This window comes from Lolium perenne, chromosome 5, assembly GCF_019359855.2.
Source record: "Lolium perenne isolate Kyuss_39 chromosome 5, Kyuss_2.0, whole genome shotgun sequence".
NCBI lineage: Eukaryota > Viridiplantae > Streptophyta > Magnoliopsida > Poales > Poaceae > Lolium > Lolium perenne.
In genome coordinates, this window is record NC_067248.2 from 252291561 (window position 1) to 252315675 (window position 24115).

General features: G+C 45.8%; 1 protein-coding gene across 1 annotated transcript; it reads left to right on the forward strand.

The window, feature by feature from the left end:
- Nucleotides 1-17736: 17736 nt before the first annotated feature.
- Nucleotides 17737-22318, forward strand: LOC127302704 (protein ALTERED PHOSPHATE STARVATION RESPONSE 1). The gene is made up of 4 exons (XM_051333241.2): nucleotides 17737-18754; nucleotides 18874-19076; nucleotides 20033-20256; nucleotides 21446-22318. Exons 1-4 carry the CDS (start codon nucleotides 17944-17946, stop codon nucleotides 22227-22229), a joined length of 2022 nt encoding a protein of 673 aa, XP_051189201.1. The 5' UTR covers nucleotides 17737-17943; the 3' UTR covers nucleotides 22230-22318.
- Nucleotides 22319-24115: the final 1797 nt, after the last annotated feature.

Sequence of the window (24115 nt, forward strand, 5' to 3'; positions counted from 1 at the left end):
CAAGTAACTAATTTTTTGTGTTTTTAATATGGAGATTGCAAACAAGACAGTAAATAAAGTAAAGCTAGCAACTAATTTTTTTGTGTTTTGATATAATGCAGCAAACAAAGTAGTAAATAAAATAAAGCAAGACAAAAACAAAGTAAAGAGATTGGAAGTGGAGACTCCCCTTGCAGCGTGTCTTGATCTCCCCGGCAACGGCGCCAGAAAATCTTGATGCTGGCGCAAAGTTGACGTGGGAGTTAGAGATCTCTGTGGTGTAACTTTTCTTCAGGTCCCCGGCAACGGCGCCAGAAAACCTTGACGGCGGCGCGCAGTCGACGTGCCCGTTGGGAACCCCAAAAGGAAGGTGTGATGCGTACAGCGGCAAGTTTTCCCTCAGTAAGAAACCAAGGTTTATCGAACCAGTAGGAGCCAAGAAGCATGTTGAAGGTTGATGGCGGCGGAGTGTAGTGCGGCGCAACACCAGGGATTCCGGCGCCAACATGGAACCTGCATAACACAACCAAAGTACTTTGTCCCAACGTAACAGTGAGGTTGTCAATCTCACCGGCTTGCTGTAACAAGGGATTAGACGTATAGTGTAGATGATGATGTTTGCAAAGAACAGTAGAACGAGTATTGCAGTAGATTGTATTCGATGTAAAGAATGGACCGGGGTCCACAGTTCACTAGAGGTGTCTCTCCCATAAGAATAAGCATGTTGGGTGAACAAATTACAGTTGGGCAATTGACAAATAGAGAGGGCATGACCATGCACATACATGTTATGATGAGTAGTGTGAGATTTAATTGAGCATTACGACAAAGTACATATACCGCTATCCAGCATGCATCTATGCCTAAAAAGTCCACCTTCAGGTTATCATCCGAACCCCCTCCAGTATTAAGTTGCAAACAACAGAAAATTGCATTAAGTATGGTGCATAATGTAATCAACAAATACATCCTTAGACATAGCATTGATGTTTTATCCCTAGTGGCAACAGCACATCCACAACCTTAGAACTTTCATCACATCGTCCTGCATTTAATGGAGGCATGAACCCACTATCGAGCATAAATACTCCCTCTTGGAGTTACAAGCAAAAACTTGGCCAGAGCCTCTACTAGCAATGGAGAGCATGCAAGATCATAAACAACACATAGATGTGATAATCAACATAACATAGCATTCATTATTCATCGGATCCCAACAAACGCAACATATAGTATTACAGATAGATGATCTTGATCATGTTAGGCAGCTCACAAGATCCAACAATGATAGCACAATTAGGAGAAGATGACCATCTAGCTACTGCTATGGACCCATAGTCTAGGGGTGAACTACTCACACATCACTCCGGAGGCGACCATGGCGGTGAAGAGTCCTCCGAGAGATGATTCCCCTCTCCGGTAGGGTGCCGGAGGCAATCTCCTGAATCCCCCGAGATGGGATTGGCGGCGGTGGCATCTCTGTAAGGTTTTCCGTATCGTGGCTCTCGGTACTGGAGTTATTATCGACGAAGGCTTCTTATAGGCGAAGAGGTAGGTTTAGGGGCGACGCGAGGGGCCCACACAACAGGGTCGCGCGGCCAGGGGCTGGGCCGCGCCGCCCTGGCGTGTCACCGCCTCGTCGCCCCACTTCGTATCTCCCCCGGTGTTCTGGAAGCTTCGTGGAAAAATAAGATCCTGGGCGTTGATTTCGTCCAATTCCGAGAATATTTCCTTACTAGGATTTCTGAAACCAAAAACAGCAGAAAATAGCAACTGGCTCTTCGGCATCTTGTTAATAGGTTAGTGCCGGAAAATGCATAAATATGACATAAAGTATGTATAAAATATGTAGGTATCATCAATAAAGTAGCATGGAACATAAGAAATTATCGATACGTTGGAGACGTATCAGTAGTTCACCCCTGGACTATGGGTCCATAACAGTAGCTAGATGGTTGTCTTCTCCTCATGTGCTATCATTGTTCGATCTTGTGAGCTGCCTATCATGATCAAGATCATCTATTTGTACTGCTACATGTTGTGTTTGTTGGGATCCGATGAATATGGAATACTATGTCATGTTGATTATCAATCTATCATATATGTGTTGTTTATGATCTTGCATGCTCTCCGTTGCTAGTAGAGGCTCTAGCCAAGTTGATACTTGTAACTCCAAGAGGGAGTATTTATGCTCGATAGTGGGTTCATGCCTCCATTAAATGCAGGACGATGTGAAAGTTCTAAGGTTGTGGATGTGATGTTGCCACTAGGGATAAAACATCAATGCTTTGTCTAAGGATATTTGTGTTGATTACATTACGCACCATACTTAATGCAATTGTCTGTTGTTTGCAACTTAATACTGGAAGGGGTGTGGATGCTAACCCGAAGGTGGACTTTTTAGGCATAGATGCATGCTGGATAGCGGTCTATGTACTTTGTTATGCCCTCTCTATTTGTCAATTGCCCAACTGCAATTTGTTCACCCAACATGCTATTTCTTATTGGAGAGACACCACTAGTGAACTGTGGACCCCGATCCATTCTTTTACATCGAAATACAATCTACTGGAATTATTGTTCTTTACTGTTCTTCGCAACCAAACATCATTTTCCACACCATACGGTTAATCCTTTGTTACAGCAAGCCGGTGAGATTGACAACCTCACTGTTTAGTTGGGGCAAAGTATTTGGATTGTGCTGTGCAGGTTCCACGTTGGCGTCGGAATCCCTGGTGTTGCGCCGCACTATACTCCGCCACCAACAACCTTCACGTGCTCCTTGACTCCTACTGGTTCGATAACCTTGGTTTCTTACTGAGGGAAAACTTGCTGATGTACGCATCACACCTTCCTCTTGGGGTTCCCAACGGGCGTGTGCTTGACGCGTCAACACACATCCACAACCTTAGAACTTTCAGTCACTGTCCCAGATTCAATGGAGGCATGAACCCACTATCGAGCATAAATACTCCCTCTTGGAGTCACAAGTATCAACTTGGCCAGAGCCTCTACTAGCAACGGAGAGCATGCAAGATCATAAACAACACATATATGATAGATTGATAATCAACTTGACTTAGTATTCCATATTCATCGGATCCCAACAAACACAACGTGTAGCATTACAAATAGATGATCTTGATCATGATAGGCAACTCACAAGATCTAACATTATAGCACATGAGGAGAAGACAACCATCTAGCTACTGCTATGGACCCATAGTCCAGGGGTGAACTACTCACACATCAATCCGGAGGCGATCATGGTGATTAAGAGACCTCCGGGAGATGATTCCCCTCTCCGGCAGGGTGCCGGAGGTGATCTCCTGAATCCCCCGAGATGGGATTGGCGGCGGCGGCGTCTCTGGAAGGTTTTTCGTATCGTGGCTCTCGGTACAAGGGTTTTTGCGACGGAGGCTATAAGTAGGCGGAAGGGCAGGGTTGGAGGCGGCGCAGGGGCCCCACACCATAGGCCGGCGCGGGCCCCATGCTGGCCGCGCCGCCCTATGGGTACGGGCCCTCGTGGCCCCTCTTCGTATGCTCTTCGATCTTCTGGAAACTCCGTGGAAAAATAAGACCCTGGGCGTTGATTTCGTCCAATTCCGAGAATATTTCCTTTGTAGGATTTCCGAAACCAAAAACAGCAGAAAACAACAACTGGCTCTTCGGCATCTCGTTAATAGGTTAGTGCCGGAAAATGCGTATACATGATGTAAAGTGTGTATAAAACATGTGAGTATCATCATAAAAGTAGCATGGAACATAAGAAATTATAGATACGTTTGAGACGTATCAAGCATCCCCAAGCTTAGTTCCTACTCGCCCTCGAGTAGGTAAACGATAACAAAGGTAATTTCTGAAGTGACATGCTATCATAATCTTGATCAATACTATTGTAAAGCATATGAGATGAATGAAGTGATTCGAAGCAATGGTAAAGACAATGAATAAACAACTGAATCATATAGCAAAGACTTTTCATGAATAGTACTTTCAAGACAAGCATCAATAAGACTTGCATAGGAGTTAACTCATAAAGCAATAGATTCTTTGTAGAAAGTTTTGAAGCAACACAAAGGAAGATATAAGTTTCAGCAGTTGCTTTCAACTTCAACATGTTTATCTCATGGATAATTGTCAACACAAAGTAATATGATGAATGCAAATAAGCAAATATGTAGGAATCAATGCACACGGTTGACACAAGTGTTTGCTTCTAAGATAGAAAGAAGTAGGTAAACTGACTCAACATAAAGTAAAAGAAAGGCCCTTCGCAGAGGGAAGCATGGATTGCTATATTTGTGCTAGAGCTTTTATTTTGAAAACATAGAAACAATTTTGTCAACGGTAGTAATAATTCATATGTGTTATGCATAAGACATCTTATAAGTTGCAAGCCTCATGCATAGATTACCAATAGTGCCCGCACCTTGTCCTAATTAGCTTGGATTTACATGGATTATCATTGCATAGCATATGTTTCAACCAAGTGTCACAAAGGGGTACCTCTATGCCGCCTGTACAAAGGTCTAAGGAGAAAGTTCGCATTGGATTTCTCGCTTTTGATTATTCTCAACTTAGAGATCCATACCGGGACAACATAGAAAACAGATAATGGACTCCTCTTTAATGCATAAGCATGAACAACAGATAATATTCTCATAAGAGATTGAGGTTTAATGTCCAAACTGAAACTTCCACCATGATTCATGGCTTTAGTTATCGGCCCAATGTTCTTCTCTAACAATATGCATACTCAAACCATTTGATCATGATAAATCACCCTTACTTCAGACAGGACGAACATGCATAGCAACTCACATGATATTCAACAAAGGTGAAATAGTTGATGGCGTCCCCAGAAACATGCATGGTTACCGCTCAACAAGCAACTTATAAGAAATAAGATACATAAGCGACATATTCAATACCACAATAGTTTTTAAGCTATTTTTCCCATGAGCTATATATTGCAAAGACAAGGAATGGAATTTTAAAGGTAGCACTCAAGCAATTTACTTTGAAATGGCAGAGAAATACCATGTAGTAGGTAGGTATGGTGGAAACAAATGGCATAGTTTTTGGCTCAAGGTTTTTGGATGCACGAGAAGTAATCCCTCTCAATACAAGGCTTAGGCTAGCAAGGTTGTTTGAAGCAAACTCAAGTATGAACCGGTACAGCAAAACTTACATAAGAACATATTGGAAGCATTATAAGACTCTACACTGTCTTCCTTGTTGTTCAAACCCTCACCAGAAAATATCTAGACTTTAGAGAGACCAATATGCAAACCAAATTTCAACAAGCTCTACGGTATTTCTTCATTAATAGGTGCAAAGTACATGATGCAAGAGCTTAAACATGATCTATTTGAGCACAATAATTGCCAAGTATCAAATTATTCAAGATATTATACCAATTACCACATGTAGCATTTTCTGTTTCCAACCATATAACAATGAACGAAGCAGTTTCAACCTTCGCCATGAACATTAAAGAGTAAAGCTAAGAACACATGTGTTCATATGAACGAGCGGGACATGTCTCTCTCCCACACAAAGAATGCTAGGATCCGATTTTATTCAAACACAAACAAAAATAAAGACATACAGACGCTCCAAGTAAAGCACATAAGATGTGACGGAATAAAAATATAGTTTTACTAGAGGTGACCTGATAAGTGGTCGATGAAGAAGGGGATGCCTTGGGCATCCCCAAGCTTAGATGCTTGAGTCTTCTTGAAATATGCAGGGATGAACCACGGGGGCATCCCCAAGCTTAGAGTTTTCACTCTCCTTGATCATATTGTATCATCCTCCTCTCTTGATCCTTGAAAACTTCCTCCACACCAAACTCAAAACAAACTCATTAGAGCGTTAGTGCATAATCAAAAATTCACATATTCAGAGGTGACATAATCATTCTTAACACTTCTGGACATTGCACAAAGCTACTGAAAGTTAATGGAACAAAGAAATCCATCAAACATAGCAAAACAGGCAATGCGAAATAAAAGGCAGAATCTGTCAAAACAGAACAGTCTGTAAAGATGAATTTTTTAGAGGCACCGGACTTGCTCAGATGAAAATGCTCAAATTGAATAAAAGTTGCGTACATATCTGAGGATCACACACGTAAATTGGTAGATTTTTCTGAGTACCTACAGAAGGGGCGGCTCAAATTCGTGACAGTAAGAATTCTGTTTCTGCGCAGTAATCCAAATCTAGTATCAACATTGCTATCAAAGACTTTACTTGGCACAACAATGCAATAAAATAAAGATAAGGAGAGGTTGCTACAGTAGTAAAAACTTCCAAGACTCAAATATAAAACATAAGTGCAGAAGTAAAATAATGGGTTGTCTCCCATAAGCGCTTTTCTTTAACGCCTTTCAGCTAGGCGCAGAAAGTGTGAATCAAGTATTATCGAGAGATGAAGCATCAACAGAGGGGTTCTCAACTATGCATTGTATCTTGTCTATGTAAGTTTCAGAGGTTCCTGTTTCATAACTTTTAGGCTTACTATCCTCCTCAAATAAATTTTCCGGAACAATCCAATCAAAATTCTTTTCTAGTGCCTCGCACATTCCTAGGAGCTTGCAAGGTATTGGCGCTTTAATCTCCCCCTCGCAATTGACTTTATTAGTGTACTTTAGTCTATCTTTTTCCATCTTTTCAAGGGTATTTGCAAAATTGGTATAAAAGCCAAGCATCTTGTGTTTAATAAAGACTTTTCTAGCTTCTCTAGCTACATCCCCGAATTCTTTAAGAAGGGTTTCTAGAACAAAATCTTTCTTTTCTCCTTCTTCCATATCACCTAGTTTAAGAAACATATGTTGCATTATAGGGTTGAGATTAACAAATCTAGCTTCCAACATGTGTACTAAAGAGGCAGCAGCAATTTCATAAGTAGGAGCAAGTTCTACCAAGTGTCTATCTTCAAAATCTTCAACGGTACTAACATGAGTGGAAAATTCTTCTATATTATCTCTTCCAATGATAGACCCTTGCCCTACCGGTATATCTTTCAGAGTGAACTTAGGAGGAAACATGGTGAAATAAACAAAAGGTAAATAAAGTAAATGCAAGTAACTAATTTTTTTGTGTTATTGATATAGAGAACACAAACAAGACAGTAAATAAAGTAAAGCAAGTAACTAATTTTTTTTGTATTTTGATATAAGAAAGCAAACAAAGCAGTAAATAAAATAAAGTAAAGCAAGACAAAAAGAAAGTAAAGAGATTGGAAGTGGGAGACTCCCCTTGCAGCGTGTCTTGATGTCCCCGGCAACGACGCCAGAAATTTAGTTGTTGGCGTGCAGTTGACGTGGGAGTTTAAAAATCTCTATGGTGTACTTTTCCTTCACGTCCCTGGCAACGGCACCAGAAATTTAGCTCGTTGACGCGTAAAGCACACGCCCGTTGAGAACCCCAAGTGGAAGGTGTGATGCGTACAGCAGTAAGTTTCCCTCAGTGAGAAACTAAGGTTTATCGAACGAGTAGGAGTCAAGGGCCACGTGAAGGTCGTTGGTGGCGGAGTGTAGTGCGGCGCAACACCAGGGATTCCAGCGCCAATGTGGAACCTGCACAACACAATCAAAATACTTTGCCCCAACTTAACAGTGAGGTTATCAATCTCACCGGCTTGATGTAAACAAAGGATTAAATGTATGGTGTGGAAAATGATGTTTGTTTGCAAAGAACAGTAGCGAACAATGATTGCAGTAGATTGTATTCAGATGTAAAAGAATGGACCGGGGTCCACAGTTCACTAGTGGTGTCTCTCCAATAAGAAATAGCATGTTGGGTGAACAAATTACAGTTGGGCAATTGACAAATAGAGAGGGCATAACAATGCACATACATATCATGATGAGTAATATGAGATTTAATTGGGCATTACGACAAAGTACATAGACCGCTATCCAGCATGCATCTATGCCTAAAAAGTCCACCTTCAGGTTAGCATCCGCACCCCTTCCAGTATTAAGTTGCAAACAACAGACAATTGCATTAAGTATGGTGCGTAATGTAATCAACACAAATATCCTTAGACAAAGCATCGATGTTTTATCCCTAGTGGCAACAGCACATCCACAACCTTAGAACTTTCTGTCACTGTCCCAGATTCAATGGAGACATGAACCCACTATCGAGCATAAATATTCCCTCTTGGAGTCACAAGTATCAACTTGGCCAGAGCCTCTACTAGCAACGGAGAGCATGTAAGATCATAAACAACACATATATGATAGATTGATAATCAACTTGACATAGTATTCCATATTCATCGGATCCCAACAAACACAACATGTAGCATTACAAATAGATGATCTTGATCATGATAGGCAGCTCACAAGATCTAATATGATAGCACATGAGGAGAAGACAACCATCTAGCTACTACTATGGACCCATAGTCCAGGGGTGAACTACTCACACATCAATCCGGAGGCGATCATGGTGATGAAGAGAACTCCAGGAGATGATTCCCCTCTCCGGCAGGGTGCCGGAGGCGATCTCCTGAATCCCCCGAGATGGGATTGGTGGCGGCGACGTCTCTGGAAGGTTTTCTGTATCGTGGCTCTCGGTACAGGGGTTTTCGCGACGGAGGCTATAAGTAGGCGGAAGGGCAGGGTTGGAGGCGGCGCAGGGGCCCCACACCATAGGCCGGCGCGGGCCCCATGCTGGCCGTGCCGCCCTATGGGTACGGGCCCTCGTGGCCCCTCTTCGTATGCTCTTCGGTCTTCTGGAAACTCCGTGGAAAAATAAGACCCTGGGCGTTGATTTCGTCCAATTCCGAGAATATTTCCTTTGTAGGATTTCTGAAACCAAAAACAGCAGAAAATAGCAACTGGCTCTTCGGCATCTTGTTAATAGGTTAGTGCCGTAAAATGTGTATAAATGATGTAAAGTGTGTATAAAACATGTGAGTATCATCATAAAAGTAGCATGGAACATAAGAAATTATAGATATGTTTGAGACGTATCAAGGACAAACCGATTTGTGTGTGTGTGTGTGAGTTTGTATCTCGCGAATCCCCTCCGTGTTCTTCGCATTCTTCGTGTTCTTCGCGTTCTTCCTCCTCCCCCACGAAATCCACCCAAATCCGTGAAGATCGGGCACATCCCCGGGCTTAGCCCTTATCATATGGTATCAAGAGCTCCTTGGTTGCCACGGATTTGACCCCCACACCCCCAAAAAATTTCTTGAGAAAATTTTCGAAAATCCCAAAAAATAGCCCTAAATTGGCCTTGTTTGGATTTGACAAATTCCTGAGTTTTTTGTGGTTTTGGTCCAATAGAAACATGTCCTTGGTGTTGATCTACAATTCCCCCAACTTTTCCCACCGGATTGTGCCAATTTTCCCACGAAATCGAAGATTTCCGGGTCAGTTTTCCGCCAAATCGACGAACAGCCGCGCCAGTCCGGCTCTGCCGCCAGGAAGGACCGGCACTGCCACTGAGGCCGGCACTGCCGCCCCCCAGACACCGGCACTGCCGCTGAGGTCGGCACTGCAGCCCCCCCAGACGCCGGCATAGCCGCTGGCCCAGAAATTTTCACAGCTCACTTCGTTTTTGTTTTGGCATTTCCAATTTGTGTTTGGACTTCGGTTTGAGTGCCATTTCAGCTACCACAAGCTTCCGCAACATCGACACCGATGACGGCACCCCGAGGATCCAAGCGGTTCATTTGGCACCTCCACCACCATAGCAAGTTCAAGATCGTCGGCCACCATCATCAAGTGGTATAACTTGCCCCCTAACTTGTAGCCCGAGCCTCTTTTGCGTACCTTTCCTATCGAGAGTGGTTTTATAGTGTTGCGAAGCATTGTGCAAGCATCCCGACTGTGAGGGTGTGCGTGTGTTGAGCAAAGCTACGAAGCAAGCTCGTGTGAAAATATAAGCAAAAGAAGTGTGACATACTTACATAGATCGTAGTATCCTTGCATAGTGAGAAAAAGAAAGAAATTAATCTATTATTCATCTAAATTTAGATATATCTAGTATTTCCGTCGCGACTCGACGGACATTGCTGCGAATGAAATTAATCTATTAGATAAAATTAAGGTATATTTCATGGAACAGAAGGATTATATCCCACATCCGGCCGTTATCTATGTAAAATGTCACCACTGCCGTATCTGTTTCACGCTCCTTCAAATGTGGTGAGGCCAAAAAAACATTTTGGTTATTTTTTTTGAAGATGAAACCATTATATATAAACGCAAGCAAGCCGCCTCATTAAAAATCTTCTAGTCCCCTTCGGTACCCTGGTAAGGAAAAGAGTGCGTGAAAAACTTGCTACACCAAGAGACACAGAATGGTTACATCAGGTGGCGAGAGAAACCTAAGAAACTAGAGGACACCTCGACCTCACAGGATTACAATCCTCCAAGACTAGATCCTCCAGGGAACAAGGCATGAGCCATGCAATAAACCTACTTCGCCCTCTTTGCCTAATTGTGCCAAACCGTGAGCTACCCTATTACTCACACGGTCCACTTTTGGGATGGCTTAAGTTGGGGCCGAATGTGCGCTAGAGGATTCGGGGGAGGGTTTGGTTAACAAGGAGAATGAACTTGGAGAGAAACCGATATGTATTCCTTAACTTAGCCTTTGGCCAGAGGTAGAAGATGAACAGTACAAGCTTCATCCTATCTGCTGATGAACAGCCTAATTTCTCTCTAAGTCCGATCGTCCCGCGCAGGGGTGTGCCCCCTCTCCTTATATAGGGGAGAGGGTGGCTTACAAGGCAAGAAACCCTAATGGAATCTAGGATGAGCTAAGCTACTTTATAAAGCTACTTTGGCCCTACTGGCACCGGTTATGACTTTAATCAAGAAGTTGTGACCTCCGTCAATATCTTTAATGGCGTCATCTTGCTTTGGCACCAGGACTTCGTTTAAAGCTGATTTGCTTCGCTCATCTTTGTCCTTGATACGTCTCCGACGTATCGATAATTTCTTATGTTCCATGCCACATTATTGATGATATCTACATGTTTTATACACATTATATGTCATATTTATGCGTTTTCCGGAACTAACCTATTGACGAGATGCCGAAGTGCCAGTTCCTGTTTTCTGCTGTTTTTGGTTTCAGAAATCCTAGTAAGGAAATATTCTCGGAATTGGACGAAATCAACGCCCAGGGGCCTATTTTTACACGAAGCTTCCAGAAGACCGGAGGACTTACGAAGTGGGGCCACGAGGTGGCCAGACACCAGGGCGGCGCGGCCTGGGCCTTGGCCACGCCGGCCTGTCGTGTGGGGCCCTCGTGTGGCCCCCTGACCTACCCTTCCGCCTACTTAAGGTCTCCGTCGCAAAAACCCTATCACGTTCGATGAAACCAGAGAAAACCTTCCAGAGCCGCCGCCATCGCGAAGCCAAGATCTGGGGGACAGGAGTCTCTGTTCCGGCACGCCGCCGGGACGGGGAAGTGCCCCCCGGAAGGCTTCTCCATCGACACCACCGCCATCTCCATCAACGCTGCTGTCTCCCATGAGGAGGGAGTAGTTCTCCATCGAGGCTCGGGGCTGTACCGGTAGCTATGTGGTTAATCTCTCTCCTATGTGCTTCAATACAATAATCTCATGAGCTGCCTTACATGATTGAGATTCATATGATGATGCTTGTAATCTAGATGTCATTATGCTAGTCAAGTGGATTTTACTTATGTGATCTCCGGAGACTCCTTGTCCCACGTGTGTAAAGGTGACAGTGTGTGCACCGTGTGGGTCTCTTAGGCTATATTTCACAGAATACTTATTCACTGTTATGAATGGCATAGTGAAGTGCTTATTTATATCCCTTTATGATTGCAATGTGTTTTGTATCACAATTTATCTGTGTGCTACTCTAGTGATGTTTTTAAAGTAGTTTATTCCTCCTGCACGGTGTAATGGTGACAGTGTGTGCATCGTGTAGTACTTGGCGTAGGCTATGATTGTGATCTCTTGTAGATTATGAAGTTAACTATTGCTATGATAGTATTGATGTGATCTATTCCTCCTTTCGTAGTGTGAAGGTGACAGTGTGCATGCTATGTTAGTACTTGGTTTGGTTATGTTGATCTGTCATGCACTCTAAGGTTATTTAAATATGAACATTGAATATTGTGGAGCTTGTTAACTCCGGCATTGAGGGTTCGTGTAATCCTACACAGTTAGTGGTGTTCATCATCCAACAAGAGGGTGTAGAGTCTAGCATTTATCTATTTATTCTGTTATGTGATCAATGTTGAGAGTGTCCACTAGTGAAAGTATGATCCCTAGGCCTTGTTCCTAAATACTGCAATCATCGCTTGTTTACTGTTTTACTGCTTGTTTACTTCCTGCAATATTACTACCATCAACTGCACGCCAGCAAGCACTTTTCTGGCGCCGTTGCTACTGCTCGCATTTGTTCATACCACCTGTATTTCACTATCTCTTCACCGAACTAGTGCACCTATTAGGTGTGTTGGGGACACAAGAGACTTCTTGCTTTGTGGTTGCAGGGTTGCATGAGAGGGATATCTTTGACCTCTTCCTCCCTGAGTTCGATAAACCTTGGGTGATCCACTTAAGGGAAACTTGCTGCTGTTCTACAAACCTCTGCTCTTGGAGGCCCAACACTGTCTACAAGAATAGAAGCACCCATAGAGATCAGTCCTCTAGCTCCCGAAGGAAACTTTGACCAAAGTGCCAACAGGCTACAGTGACCCCTGGTTCGGGTTCACTGGTACCTTATGCCAGTATCTTCTTACTTAGTCGCACAGCCTCTTAGAACTAGCACTTCGGCATACCCCTATGGGGATACCGGTTTGTACCAACTCTGGTTAGCTGAACTTAAAGATTCCGGATCACTCTGTGACCCGGTTTAACATTACCCAAACATGGCGAACTTGCCATACTCTTGGCCTACCGGGGGCCATCCCCCTGACAACTAAACCTATCTACACAGTCACGAGGACCCGGAGTGATAAGCGACGGTGGATGTGATGAACACGGGATGAACGCAGCGGAGATACACGATGATGGAGTGGATGATAACTTGTATGACGTCGACGAGTCTCTTGATCGATCACTGTCACCAATGCAATAGCTCTCAACCCTGCAAGATATTCACAACTCCACACACTTTCGCACGTAGCCGTCGACCACGAAGCGGTAAGTTGCAACCGTCTAATTCTTAATGGAACATCAAATCACACAAGACTTTCGGTAGCAAACACCAGATCGACGCGAATTGATGTATAGATTCGATAGAGTTGCAAAGCAATCAACTATGAACTAGGGTTTATCTTAAACATGGTCTAAGCCTAATTTGGGGGCGTCCTGGGCACTTATATAGGGGTTCATGACGACCAGAGGTCGAGAAAATACATTAAAAACCGACCCAGATCGAGATCTGGTCGAGACTGACTCGGATACAGCCGGCCTGGGGGCCGGTCGACCGGGCCAGGGACCGGCCGGTCCGGTTGGACCGGGCCACCGGGGTGACTTACAATACACCCACCCGGATGGCACCGGCACAGGAGCCGGCGGGAGCCGGGCTCACCGGCGTGGGGGCCGGTTGGACCGGGCCTAGGGTCCGGCCGGCCGGCGTGGCGGCCGGTCGTACCGGGTCTGGCACCGGCCTGGACATCGTCTCCCTTCCTCGTGCATGCCTCCCTCTCCTCCCTCACGCGTCCATGGGATGTCTTCACGCTCAGCTTCATGTCCAGCTCCATGTCCAGCTTCACGTGTAGCTGCTCCTCTTCTCCTCGTGCGATGCTTGCTACATCTTCGTATCTGATCATACATAAGTCAAAAGATTTAGGTAGTATAAAGTTCTCATCGATCAAAGTATCATTTAGGAACAAGTTCACCTGTTGTTTTAGTAGCTTCACACGAGCTCTTGTCATAGGTCAAATTCTGACTTCATAAGACTTAAATTTCACAGCAGCATCGTCTTCATCTTGTAATGATGGAGGTAGTGATTCGGTAGGGATGTCCTCATCATGGAGCCTCCACGGTAAAGGGCATGGTCGGAGAGGTGTTGTTTTTCTACTTGATCCGTGGGTCGCATTGAGTTCGTGGGCCCTCCAAGGCCCAGCAAATAACAAGCATCCATGCCAAGTGGCCGCTCCCTCTATAATATAACTAGATGATTCTCCGCGCGTTGCTGCGGAACATAAGTGTGCTAATAGAGTAGTATTATCTTGCATTAGGAGGAAAAAAAAAGTACAAGCATAACATGAAAAAAAGGGATCAACAAATACACTGTAAATTAAATGTTATAAGTATAACTTCAGGTGTACACCCTTATTAGGGTAAGGTGTGTGATCAAAGTGCACGTATACTTCCAGATAAACCTAGAGTAAATCAGATCCGTTATTAGTAGTATAACTTGAAAAATATGTACCCTTATTAGGGTAAGGTGTGTGGATAAACCCAGAGTAAATCAGATCCAGTATTAGTAAGTAGAAGCACCCGTGCTAAATTTGGCTGGCTTGTGATGAAAACAAAATAGAAAACCTAAGTACAATTGGATAAATTGTTAAGAAAAATTTGGTCGCGCAGAATGTTAGAACTTCAGTTTACATCAGATTGTAGACCACGTGAGATTGCAATACATGCGTTGAATATATTTTAAATCCATCTTAGAACTGTAGATTAATAGACTAACTATTTACGCAAGCCTTTGTAGCTCACAAATATGATACCCCCTCCATCGGTCTCTTATAGCGGAACAGATGACATCATCCATCTGCAGCGAGCCAGATTAGTGAATAATTGATCTAAAATTTAGCATTAGAAATAATATATCAAACAATTGCATGCCTAATAACTTTATAATATACCACCATTTGAAGTTTGTGGGATAGAAATAAAAGAAATGAGAACGTAAATATATTGAAAGCAAACAAAAGGCTTTAGGGTTTGTTGCTTACCTAGAATCAGGAACCTAGTCGATAGAAGTGAAATGAAATAGTATGCATGAAAAAAACATGTTAATTGGATAGCATTGAAAGAAAATCACGGGAGGTTGAACTTGAGGTTCTAGAATCGTTACCATACTAAGGAGGCCGTACTTTGAGCACTTCTTCATAAAACAAAGGACGGGAGCCAGGTCCTGACACTTAAGATGAAGTGCATTGAACATACGTCTTCTGGAAGCAATAGAAAAAGGAAATAAAATTGAACCATGAAGGTAAGTAAACAGACTGGAAGGAAAAAAAATTAAACCACAAAGGAAAGTAAACAGGAGCAACAATTTCTCACATCGTGTGAACCCCTACATCCAATCTATGTAAAAGACAGAGACATGTTGAGTGGGAATGACCCCGTGGGATACAAAATTAAGAGGAAGCGTAGAAGAAGGCAAGGCACTTTGGAAGGCTGTCATGAGATGCAATTCACCAGCGCAAGGAAAGTATTGGACACCAAGATGAGGCAGACGTGAAATCGATCCTGGTATTTATATAGAAGCCAAAAGAAAGCTGCTCAGCTACCTCCTTTGGCGAAGTTTCTAGTGGACTCCCGTTATTCAATTTTGGATGCACAGTCATTTAGGTGTACTTATGGTGGAGGAGGTAAGATGGGAAGTGGAACGGATAAGCCGAATCATTTAGGTGCACTTAAGCTGAAACGAACTGACGTGGCTGGGAGGTGACGTGGAATACAACTAATCACAAACTGATAGAAATGATGTGGTATGTTTGCATGTTGAGAGAATTCAACTTAGTGGGTTGCTCTTAATTAATTATTATAGATTCCCCTAAACAAATGTGTGACGTGTAATCGAGACACACTTTACACCCACTTCCATCCATTCATCCATCGGAACACTAAAGTGGCATCATGAATCCATGATCCATGCATGACTCGTCGCATCATGTTTGGTGATGTAATAAACACCCCAAAAAGTGCATATGAACATCCATCGGAACACTGCAGCTACAAGTTTATCTTCCGGTTCAGTGGCACCGGCGTATGCACCGAGCACTGAGCGTTGCCCTGGGCGCTTGTGCTCTCGACTCTTTTGACCAGATTGCAGTTTGAACTTTGAAAATGCACGAATTTGCAAAACACGTACAGCTTCGAAGGAGTGAAACATGCGCAGTCTGTCAGTGTGTGCTTACCGGTACCGGACTACCGCTACCGGTCGCAAATTAAAGCAAAAGCAAAGCGAGTAGAGCAGCGTCGGTCTCGACCTTTTTATACCACCGGAAAAGAAGCAAACGGAACGAAAAGGGCGAGCGCGTGCATATGTAGGCACGCACACGGGTCCGCGCGCTAGCTGCCACCGTGGAATGCACAGCGCAACCCGACGCCCCCATTGACCTCCCCGGAGCAGCAAATCAGCTGCGAATTTTCAAACCCTGTCGCGGCCGGCCGGCAAGTCAATTACTTCCGGAGTACTACGCGACGACCTACCCACCGCAAGTAAATTATGCCAATGGCAATCGCCTAATTTGGGGGAGCATTGAACATCTCGCAACGTTCCTCCGTGAATCGCTTTCTTCACATGAAAAATGCCCCAATAATGCTTTTATGCCAATTTAATCAACATGACATGAATTTTGCAATATAAAAATTATGTTAGTAGAGAGTAGAACATCTAAACTCTCTAATGAAAATATGTTTGTAATATAGTATCTTTTATTAGGCTAGTTAAATTACAACATAGATATACGTGGATGCCTTATAATCCCTAACGGAGGTAGTATTACGTAGCTCGACCTAAAAATAAGCTGATCTTGAGCGATCATTAACTCGTTAGCTCGAAATAATGTAATTTTGTAATATGACCGATAAGCTCACCTTCTGATAGGGGTGAGGTGGAATGGCGGAGGAGCGTGAGCTCAGACAAGGGGGGAGGGGATTTAGGTGGGACTGGCAGGGGTCGGCAGGGCTTAGGTCTCTATTAGAGTTAAGTAAGGGTTGGTTTCACTTTCGTATTTTCCCTAGGAGGACAAGGACAATCTTGAGGAGGGTGGGTACTTTACAATCACCCTGACGGAACCGGCCAACCGCCACCTCTATGTGATGCTCCTCCCACGGAGGTCATCGACGCCCGCATGCCTCCGCCTCCGTCAGCTCCCCAACTCCGGCACCCCACCGAGATCACCTCCAACCGCCTTGTACCTCCGGCGACCGACCGACCGATGCCACCTTCTCACGGTCGCATCATTTGCGCAAACCTCCATTTTTATTTTTTTTTAAAAAAGAATCGCCAACTAGTTAGCTAGCCAGGCCATCGATGATTTGTCCCGGGTTTGAAACCCATCCAATGTCAGTCAGGGTACCAATTTATAATTTTGATTTTCTGCTCTGAAGGTTTAATTTAGACGTACAAACGGTGGATATAGATTTCAGAGCATCTCCACCCGTGCCCTCAAAACACCAACCCCAAACAGAGTACCGTATTGAGCTATGCCCGATAAAATAGTCTTTGCGGCACGCAGCTAGGGAAGGTCAAAAGTTAGACGTGCCTCAAGTTCCTTTTGGATGGTTTGTGGCGGCCCGAGATGTTTTTTTTCCGGTAGAAAACTCGGCCGCTCCCCCCGCCTGGCCGGACCCGGCACGGTGCGCATCGAGCCGAAAGCGCCACCTCGGCGGCACACTGCAGCATGCACGACCGTTGGAGCTACGCCGCGGCGCTTTCCCCACGCTGCCCTCGCGCCGCGCGGCCCAGGAAAGGAGACGCCGGGGGCACTCTGGGGATTCGGGAAAGACACCAGTCCCATGCACGCCGCCCCAAATCTCTCTCTCCCTCCTTGCTCCGCCACACTCCCTAGCTGCTGCTCCACCTCACTGCATGCTGCGAGCCAAGACGCCGGTTACTTTTCCAGCTCCCCTCCTCACAAATTTGGAAGCAAGCGAGCCAGCCCGGAGTGAAGACCGCGCGGCAGCATCAACGGTTACCATCCAGCTACTAGGAAGGCGAATCGGAGGGGACTGATCCATCCACCCATCGATCGGCGGCGGAGATGGGCTGCTGCCAGTCGAGGCTGGAGCGGCAGGAGGCGGTGTCGCGCTGCAAGGCGCGCCGCCGCTACACCAAGCACCTCGTCCAGGCGCGCCGGGACATGGCCGCCGCGCACGCGCTCTACCTGCGCTCCCTCCGCGCCACCGGCGCCGCGCTGCTCCAGTTCGCCACCGCCGAGTCCGACAACCCGCACCCGCGCCCCCTCCGTCACCAGCCGCCGCCCTCCCCGCCTCCTCCTCCCCCACCTCCCCCTCCGCCGCCTCCCCCGCCGCTCAGCCCGGCCCGCACCGCCACCTCCTGGACCACCACCACCTCCTCCTCCACCATCAGCGCGTCCCAGATCCTGCCCCCGCCGCCTCCCCCTCCGCCGCCACCCCCTCCCCCAATGCCCTCCAGCTGGGACTTCTGGGACCCCTTCGCGCCCTCCTCCTCCCGCTCCCCCGCCGACCACGCCGACTGGGACGACGAATCCGCCACACCCACACCCCTCCCCGCCGCCGCCGCCAACTCCCCACGCGCCACCGCCCCCGCGCCGCCACCTGTAACCGCAACCGCCGCCCGCGCCCAGGCCCCGCCCCCGGCGCCCTCCGTCGTCACCACCACCACCTCCACCGCCAGCGACCTCACCGTCGTCGCCCTGCCCCGCGCCGGCGGCGCCAACGGCGCCGCCGGGGCCGGCAACAAGGACCTCGCCGAGATCGCCACCGAGCTCGACGAGTACTTCCTCAAGGCCGCCGACGCCGGGGCCCGCGTCGCCGCCCTGCTCGAGGCGCCCATCTGCGAGCTGCCCGGCGCCAACAACAGCCTCCCAGGCAAGACTAATCTACTTCCACCGGGTTACCTACTTCTTCCATCCCCTGCTCGCATTTCACCAATTTCTGACGAATTCTTCGCTGCGCATGTGCAATGGGATCGACTGATGTTTCTTCAGGGAGGGTGCTCAGCTACGGCAAGAACTTGAAGCCGATGGGGTGGTCGTGGAGCGGAGGAGGAGGGGGGTACGGGAAAGGCAGCAACAATGGCTTCTCCAGGTTCGACAGAGGAGACGACGGCGGAGGCAGTGGGATCCTCAGCCACTCCTCCACCGTCGAGAGGCTCTACGCCTGGGAGAAGAAGCTCTTTCTCGATGTCAAGGTGCGTTCATCTGCAACCCGCTTTGTTTTACACTATTTGCCAGCTTCAATTCTGCTTCATCCAAATGTGCAGTAGTAGCTCGAGCAATCAGATGATATTCAGACTCATCGAAATGTACAGTAAAAATTGAGCCCCAGATTCATCCAAATGTACAGATTGGTTAGATAGATCTCAAGCAATGGGTGAGTGAGTGAGTGGCTTGGTGCTTTTGAGGAGCAGCCTCCTTTTGCTGTGCTGTTTGGTAGCTTGGTTATTATCATATTGTGCTGTGACTGTGATGGGATATACCCACAAGGATTCAGTGGGGTGGCAATTGGTTCTGTCTGAAGAAAAGTACACACCAGCCACATGGATTCTGCTTGCATTGTTTGTTTGTTCATTTAGCACTAGTATTATAAGTCGTTTTGCCCTCTCTCTGTCGGGAGGAGGTTCTGTAAATATGATATTCACTGAAAGTGCCTTCGGATTCTTCCAACTAGAAATGATCGTCGTGCTTTATTTTATCTTAACCAAATAACCATTTAGCACTAGTCTTTTTACCTCTCTGTCAGGAGATTCTGTAAATATCATATTCACTGTAAGAGCCTTTGGATTCTTCCAAGTAGAAATGATCATCGTGCTTTATTTTATCTTAAGCATATAACCATGAATTGGCTTTGTCAGAGAGGACTTGTAAAGATAGAAATTTAGTAATTTATGCACCATTGTTCTCTGAATATTGTTACAACTCATATGATCCTGGATCAAGTTATTTTTAAATTTGTTTAACTCCTTTTCCATGGTAAGCTTCTCTGATCGTTTTCATTAAGTACTCATCGATCGTCAGCTTTACTTAAAGCTCTAAAGATAGGATCCTTATGCTTCTTTTGATAGGAATAGGACATGACTTTGCAGAGTTTTCCCCCTTTGTTTACATCAAAATTTACTCTAACCGCGCGATCAATCCAACCGAGCAGAGTTACGAGGGCCTTAAGCAGGAGCACGATAAGAAGGTAGGGCTGCTCAGGAAGCAGGAGGTGAGGGGCGTGGACTACCTCAAAATGGAGAAGAATAGGATGGAGATGGAGAGCCTGGAGTCCAAGATGCTGGTGGCCACCCAGTCCATCGACACCACCACCTCCGAGATCATCAGGCTCAGAGAATCTGAGCTGTTTCCTCAGCTCCTTGAGCTGGTTGCTGGGTCAGTACAACACTACCATACCTTCATCACTCTACTCATTCATGTACGGCTACCATATGCATAGTACCTCACATGTCTCCCTACTTCAGTACTTCCCCCTAGTACATTTCGTCTTTTGCGTACTTGCATATGAGCTTGATGATGTAGCTAGGCTTGGACGTATGCATGGACCACGGTAAAGGGCTCTCCCAAACGAGGCCTGTGAGATCAGCAGTGCCATTAGTTCTTTGCACTTGTGATCCTACAAACCAGAACTCCATACCGTGCTGCTCTTCCTATTTGATCTAGTTGTACTCAGATTTGGCACTGTAGCAAGTCAACATTCACTGATCTAGGTGAGAGCATTCAAGTAGTGAAGTAATGTGGTGTGGTGTTGGTGTTGGCTGAATCTCCTGTTCATTGATTCGGTCAGTACTAGCTAGGCCTAGTTGAGAGATCTCCCAGTCCCCCAGGCATCACTTGCCTGGTCCATCTGAGCTGATCCCCTTGGGCAATGGTGATGTAGGTCACTTACAGATCAAACCTTTCAGGGTGACAGCACCCCTAGTGGTGGTGTTTGACATGTCATTGCTTGATGGTATGAGTCTGATGATTAGAGTAGTGCTGTTCATCAACATTAGAACCGTCTTTAGGGAGTTTCAGAACGCGTCTTGCTGGATAGTTCATTGGTTTTAAAGAGCTTTGTTTTCGTAAAGAGGAAAGGGAAAGTTCATGCGAGTCCCTTGTTCATGGCACTTCTGCTTTGGTATCAACCATTGCGTGTCTCGCTCGGTCCTCTAAAGTTCTTGTATGGTTTTTCATCAATGATGTGGTGAGCTAAACTTGGTGTATACTTTGTTTAACGTCATCATTATGCAGCTAAATGAAGGAGTTACTTTGATATTATGAAGTAGAACTACACATATCCTTTTTTTTTTTTTTTTTTTTTGCAAACCCTCTTGTTTGTTCCTGCTATACACAAAATTTGGTTGAATTGTCCATTACCCGGCTTTGTTGCTGCACTTTACTTACAGTTGCTTGTGCACTAGAATAGCAGCTGCCCCCTGTTCCACTTACAAGGGACCTCTATGAATAACATCAGTACTCTCAGATAATTCAATGCATCAATTATTTCCTGGCAGTACATTTTCCTTTCTTGGGCACCCTATTTATCTTCTAATGTATATTTCCTTTTGTGACTGCATTCCAGCTTGATGAGCATGTGGAGGGGCATGTACGAGTGTCATCAAGTGCAGACTCACATGGTGCAGCAGCTTGAATATCTCACCAATTCCTTGAGTACCAACCCGACCTCCAATGACCACCGGCAAGCAGCTCTCCAGCTCGAGATAGAGGTGGACAGGTGGTACTCGGCATTCTGCAGCCTGGTCAAGTCCCAGAGAGACTATGTCTATTCGTTGACCGGCTGGCTTCGCCTCTCCCTGTTCCAATGCCATCACAATCCACTCGTGAAGAACATCCAAAACTCCGATATCTACGCCCTGTGTGAGGAATGGCAGCTAGCTATTGACCGTATCCCGGACAAGGTGGCTTCAGAAGGGATCAAGACTCTCTTGTCAGTGATCCATGCCGTCGTAGTTCAGCAGGTGGAGGAGCAGAAGCAAAAGAAGAGGTCAGACGCTGCATTCAAGGAATTTGAGAAGAAGACGGAGGAGCTGAGATCCCTGGAGTCCAAATATGGTCCGTACTCTGCCGAGGGTTACGGAGAAATGACGCGAAAGACACCTGTGTCGGAGAAGCGGGTGAAGGTAGAGGCCCTGAGGAGCAGGGCGGATGATGAGAAGAGCAAGTACCAGAAGAGCGTCGGGGTCACGAGAGCAATGACCCTGAACAACCTCCAGACAGGGTTCCCCAACGTCTTCCAGGCGATGACGGGCTTCGCCAGCGTCTGCATGGAGGCATTCGAGTCAGTTTACAACTTCAAGCGCAGCTCAGACCGGCCTCCGCTTGATATGAAGAGGCTACTGACCTGAGAGTGGCATCGCTTCAAGATGGCTTAGGGTCACTGTATAAAATGTATACAATCGTGGACTTCTAGTGTAATGGTAGAGGCCTGAAGAGATTTACCTGGGTAGGCACAGAAATGCCTTGAGCTCATTTACTTTCTGTATGCAACGAATTGGAGCTGGGAATCGGAATTCGGAATTGGATAAGCCCAATTCGTTTGTTTGGGTGGTCACGGAATCAAGGCTTGGAAACTGGAGTCAATTCCACGCCCCCACTCCGCGCGCGTCCGCTCTGCCTTGCGAGATTCCGAGGGTGCGAGCTCGGAAACTGCCTGGAATTTTTGTGAAGCGAAGCGGTATTCTTCGTCTAACAGAACTCGCGAGCGAGGCAGACCCCTCGAGGCCGGCGACCACGCGCAGAGAGGACACCGGCGGCGCGGCTAAGGCCTCCCTTCCATGGCGCCTCTCCTCCCTGGCCTCCCTCGTCCCGACCTCCAGCCCCTGGACCTCGTCCCCATGGATGCCCCCCTCCCAGACCGGTCCTAACCCTAGATCGTGGACAGGAACAGACTGGCGGCAGGGGAAAGCAGCGGCGGCGACCTGCTGGGTCATCTTCTCCACTGAACTCTTCCGTTCCAGCAGCCATACAAAGCTATGTTTGGCTGATTTTTTTTGATCTGTTTTAGTTGCAGATTCGACACACAGTACCAGTGTACCACCATTGACGACTGCTTGATGATCTGCTCTTCATCTACTCGTGAGCTCTTGCTGGAGGAGGATTCACTGTGCAACCGTTCGGCCGGCGGACCAGGACAAAGCCACCAAGTCTCTCGCTGCTTTCTTCCTAGCGGCTAGACTATTCATTCCATTGCTTTCTTCCTAGCAGCTTACAGAATCATTTTTCTTCGAGTCTCTGTCAACGTTCAGTGTGTATAGTATGGTCTTCCGAATAATTAGACATTTTAATATACACATACTATTTTTCATACAATTAGACAATTTATATTGTCCAAACTCAACAAAACATTCAATTCCACGGTTTGTACATCCAAACAAGAATTGGAATTATGTGTCACCCTTTGATTCCAACAAAAATATCATGCACACCCAAACAGTAGAATTGGAATTAGAGTCCATTTCATTTCAATGTTGGTTTTGGAATTTCATTCTAATTCAATTCCAAGATTTAATTCTGTGCATCCAAACACAGGGTTAAACTTGAGCCTTCCTTTTCGCGCAGCTACTAGGGTATTAATCTGTTGTCTAATCCATAATGTCTGTAGTTTTTGTCAGGGTATCAATTCGGATTTTGGTGGTAGATGGTAACACAATTTTTGAGTAATCTAGAATTCAGCCGCGCCTGCAAATTGCTGACGAATTTACGGTAACTTCAAGTATAAAATGGTAGAAGACTTCTAAAGTTCTAGTGTTATGTTAGGCTGGAGGTGCATCGTGGATCTGGGTAGGCGCAGAAATGGCTTCAGGCCGTTTACTAAGGAAGGCTAGTAAATGAACTGGAGCCTGATATGTTGTCTAATTCAGACTAAAAGCTACTGTTCGGAAAGTAGTTTACGTCAGGACATCAGTTTGGGTTTTCATGTTAGATAGAAACAGTTTTGTTTGAATCAAGGATTCAGCACCTTCACTGCTGCAAATACATTATATACATTGACAGTGCTCCGTCTCCTCCCTGTTTCTAAAACACGGAGTGCTCATTGCAAGTTCAGTGCAGCATTAACACACGCCTACGGATGTAAATATACTAGGAAAATTTGGGCATATGTGTGGCATGTTCAATAGATAGTAAATTCCTAGTTGGCACCACACAGATAAATTGACACATAGCCAGTGTCTAACTTGCATTTAATCAAGGAGGTCTAACCATTCGTGCCAGTGTAAAGTTCTCCCCGCAA

What these genes read in the sequence shown, in the direction of transcription:
- LOC127302704 (XM_051333241.2), top strand. Translation starts at nt 17,944, where the DNA reads ATGGGCTGCTGCCAGTCGAGGCTGGAGCGGCAGGAGGCGGTGTCGCGC. An exon ending in CGCCAACAACAGCCTCCCAG is followed by an intron (nt 18,755 to 18,873) that starts GCAAGACTAATC and finishes ATGTTTCTTCAG; the next exon opens with GGAGGGTGCTCAGCTACGGC. An exon ending in CTCCTTGAGCTGGTTGCTGG is followed by an intron (nt 20,257 to 21,445) that starts GTCAGTACAACA and finishes ACTGCATTCCAG; the next exon opens with CTTGATGAGCATGTGGAGGG.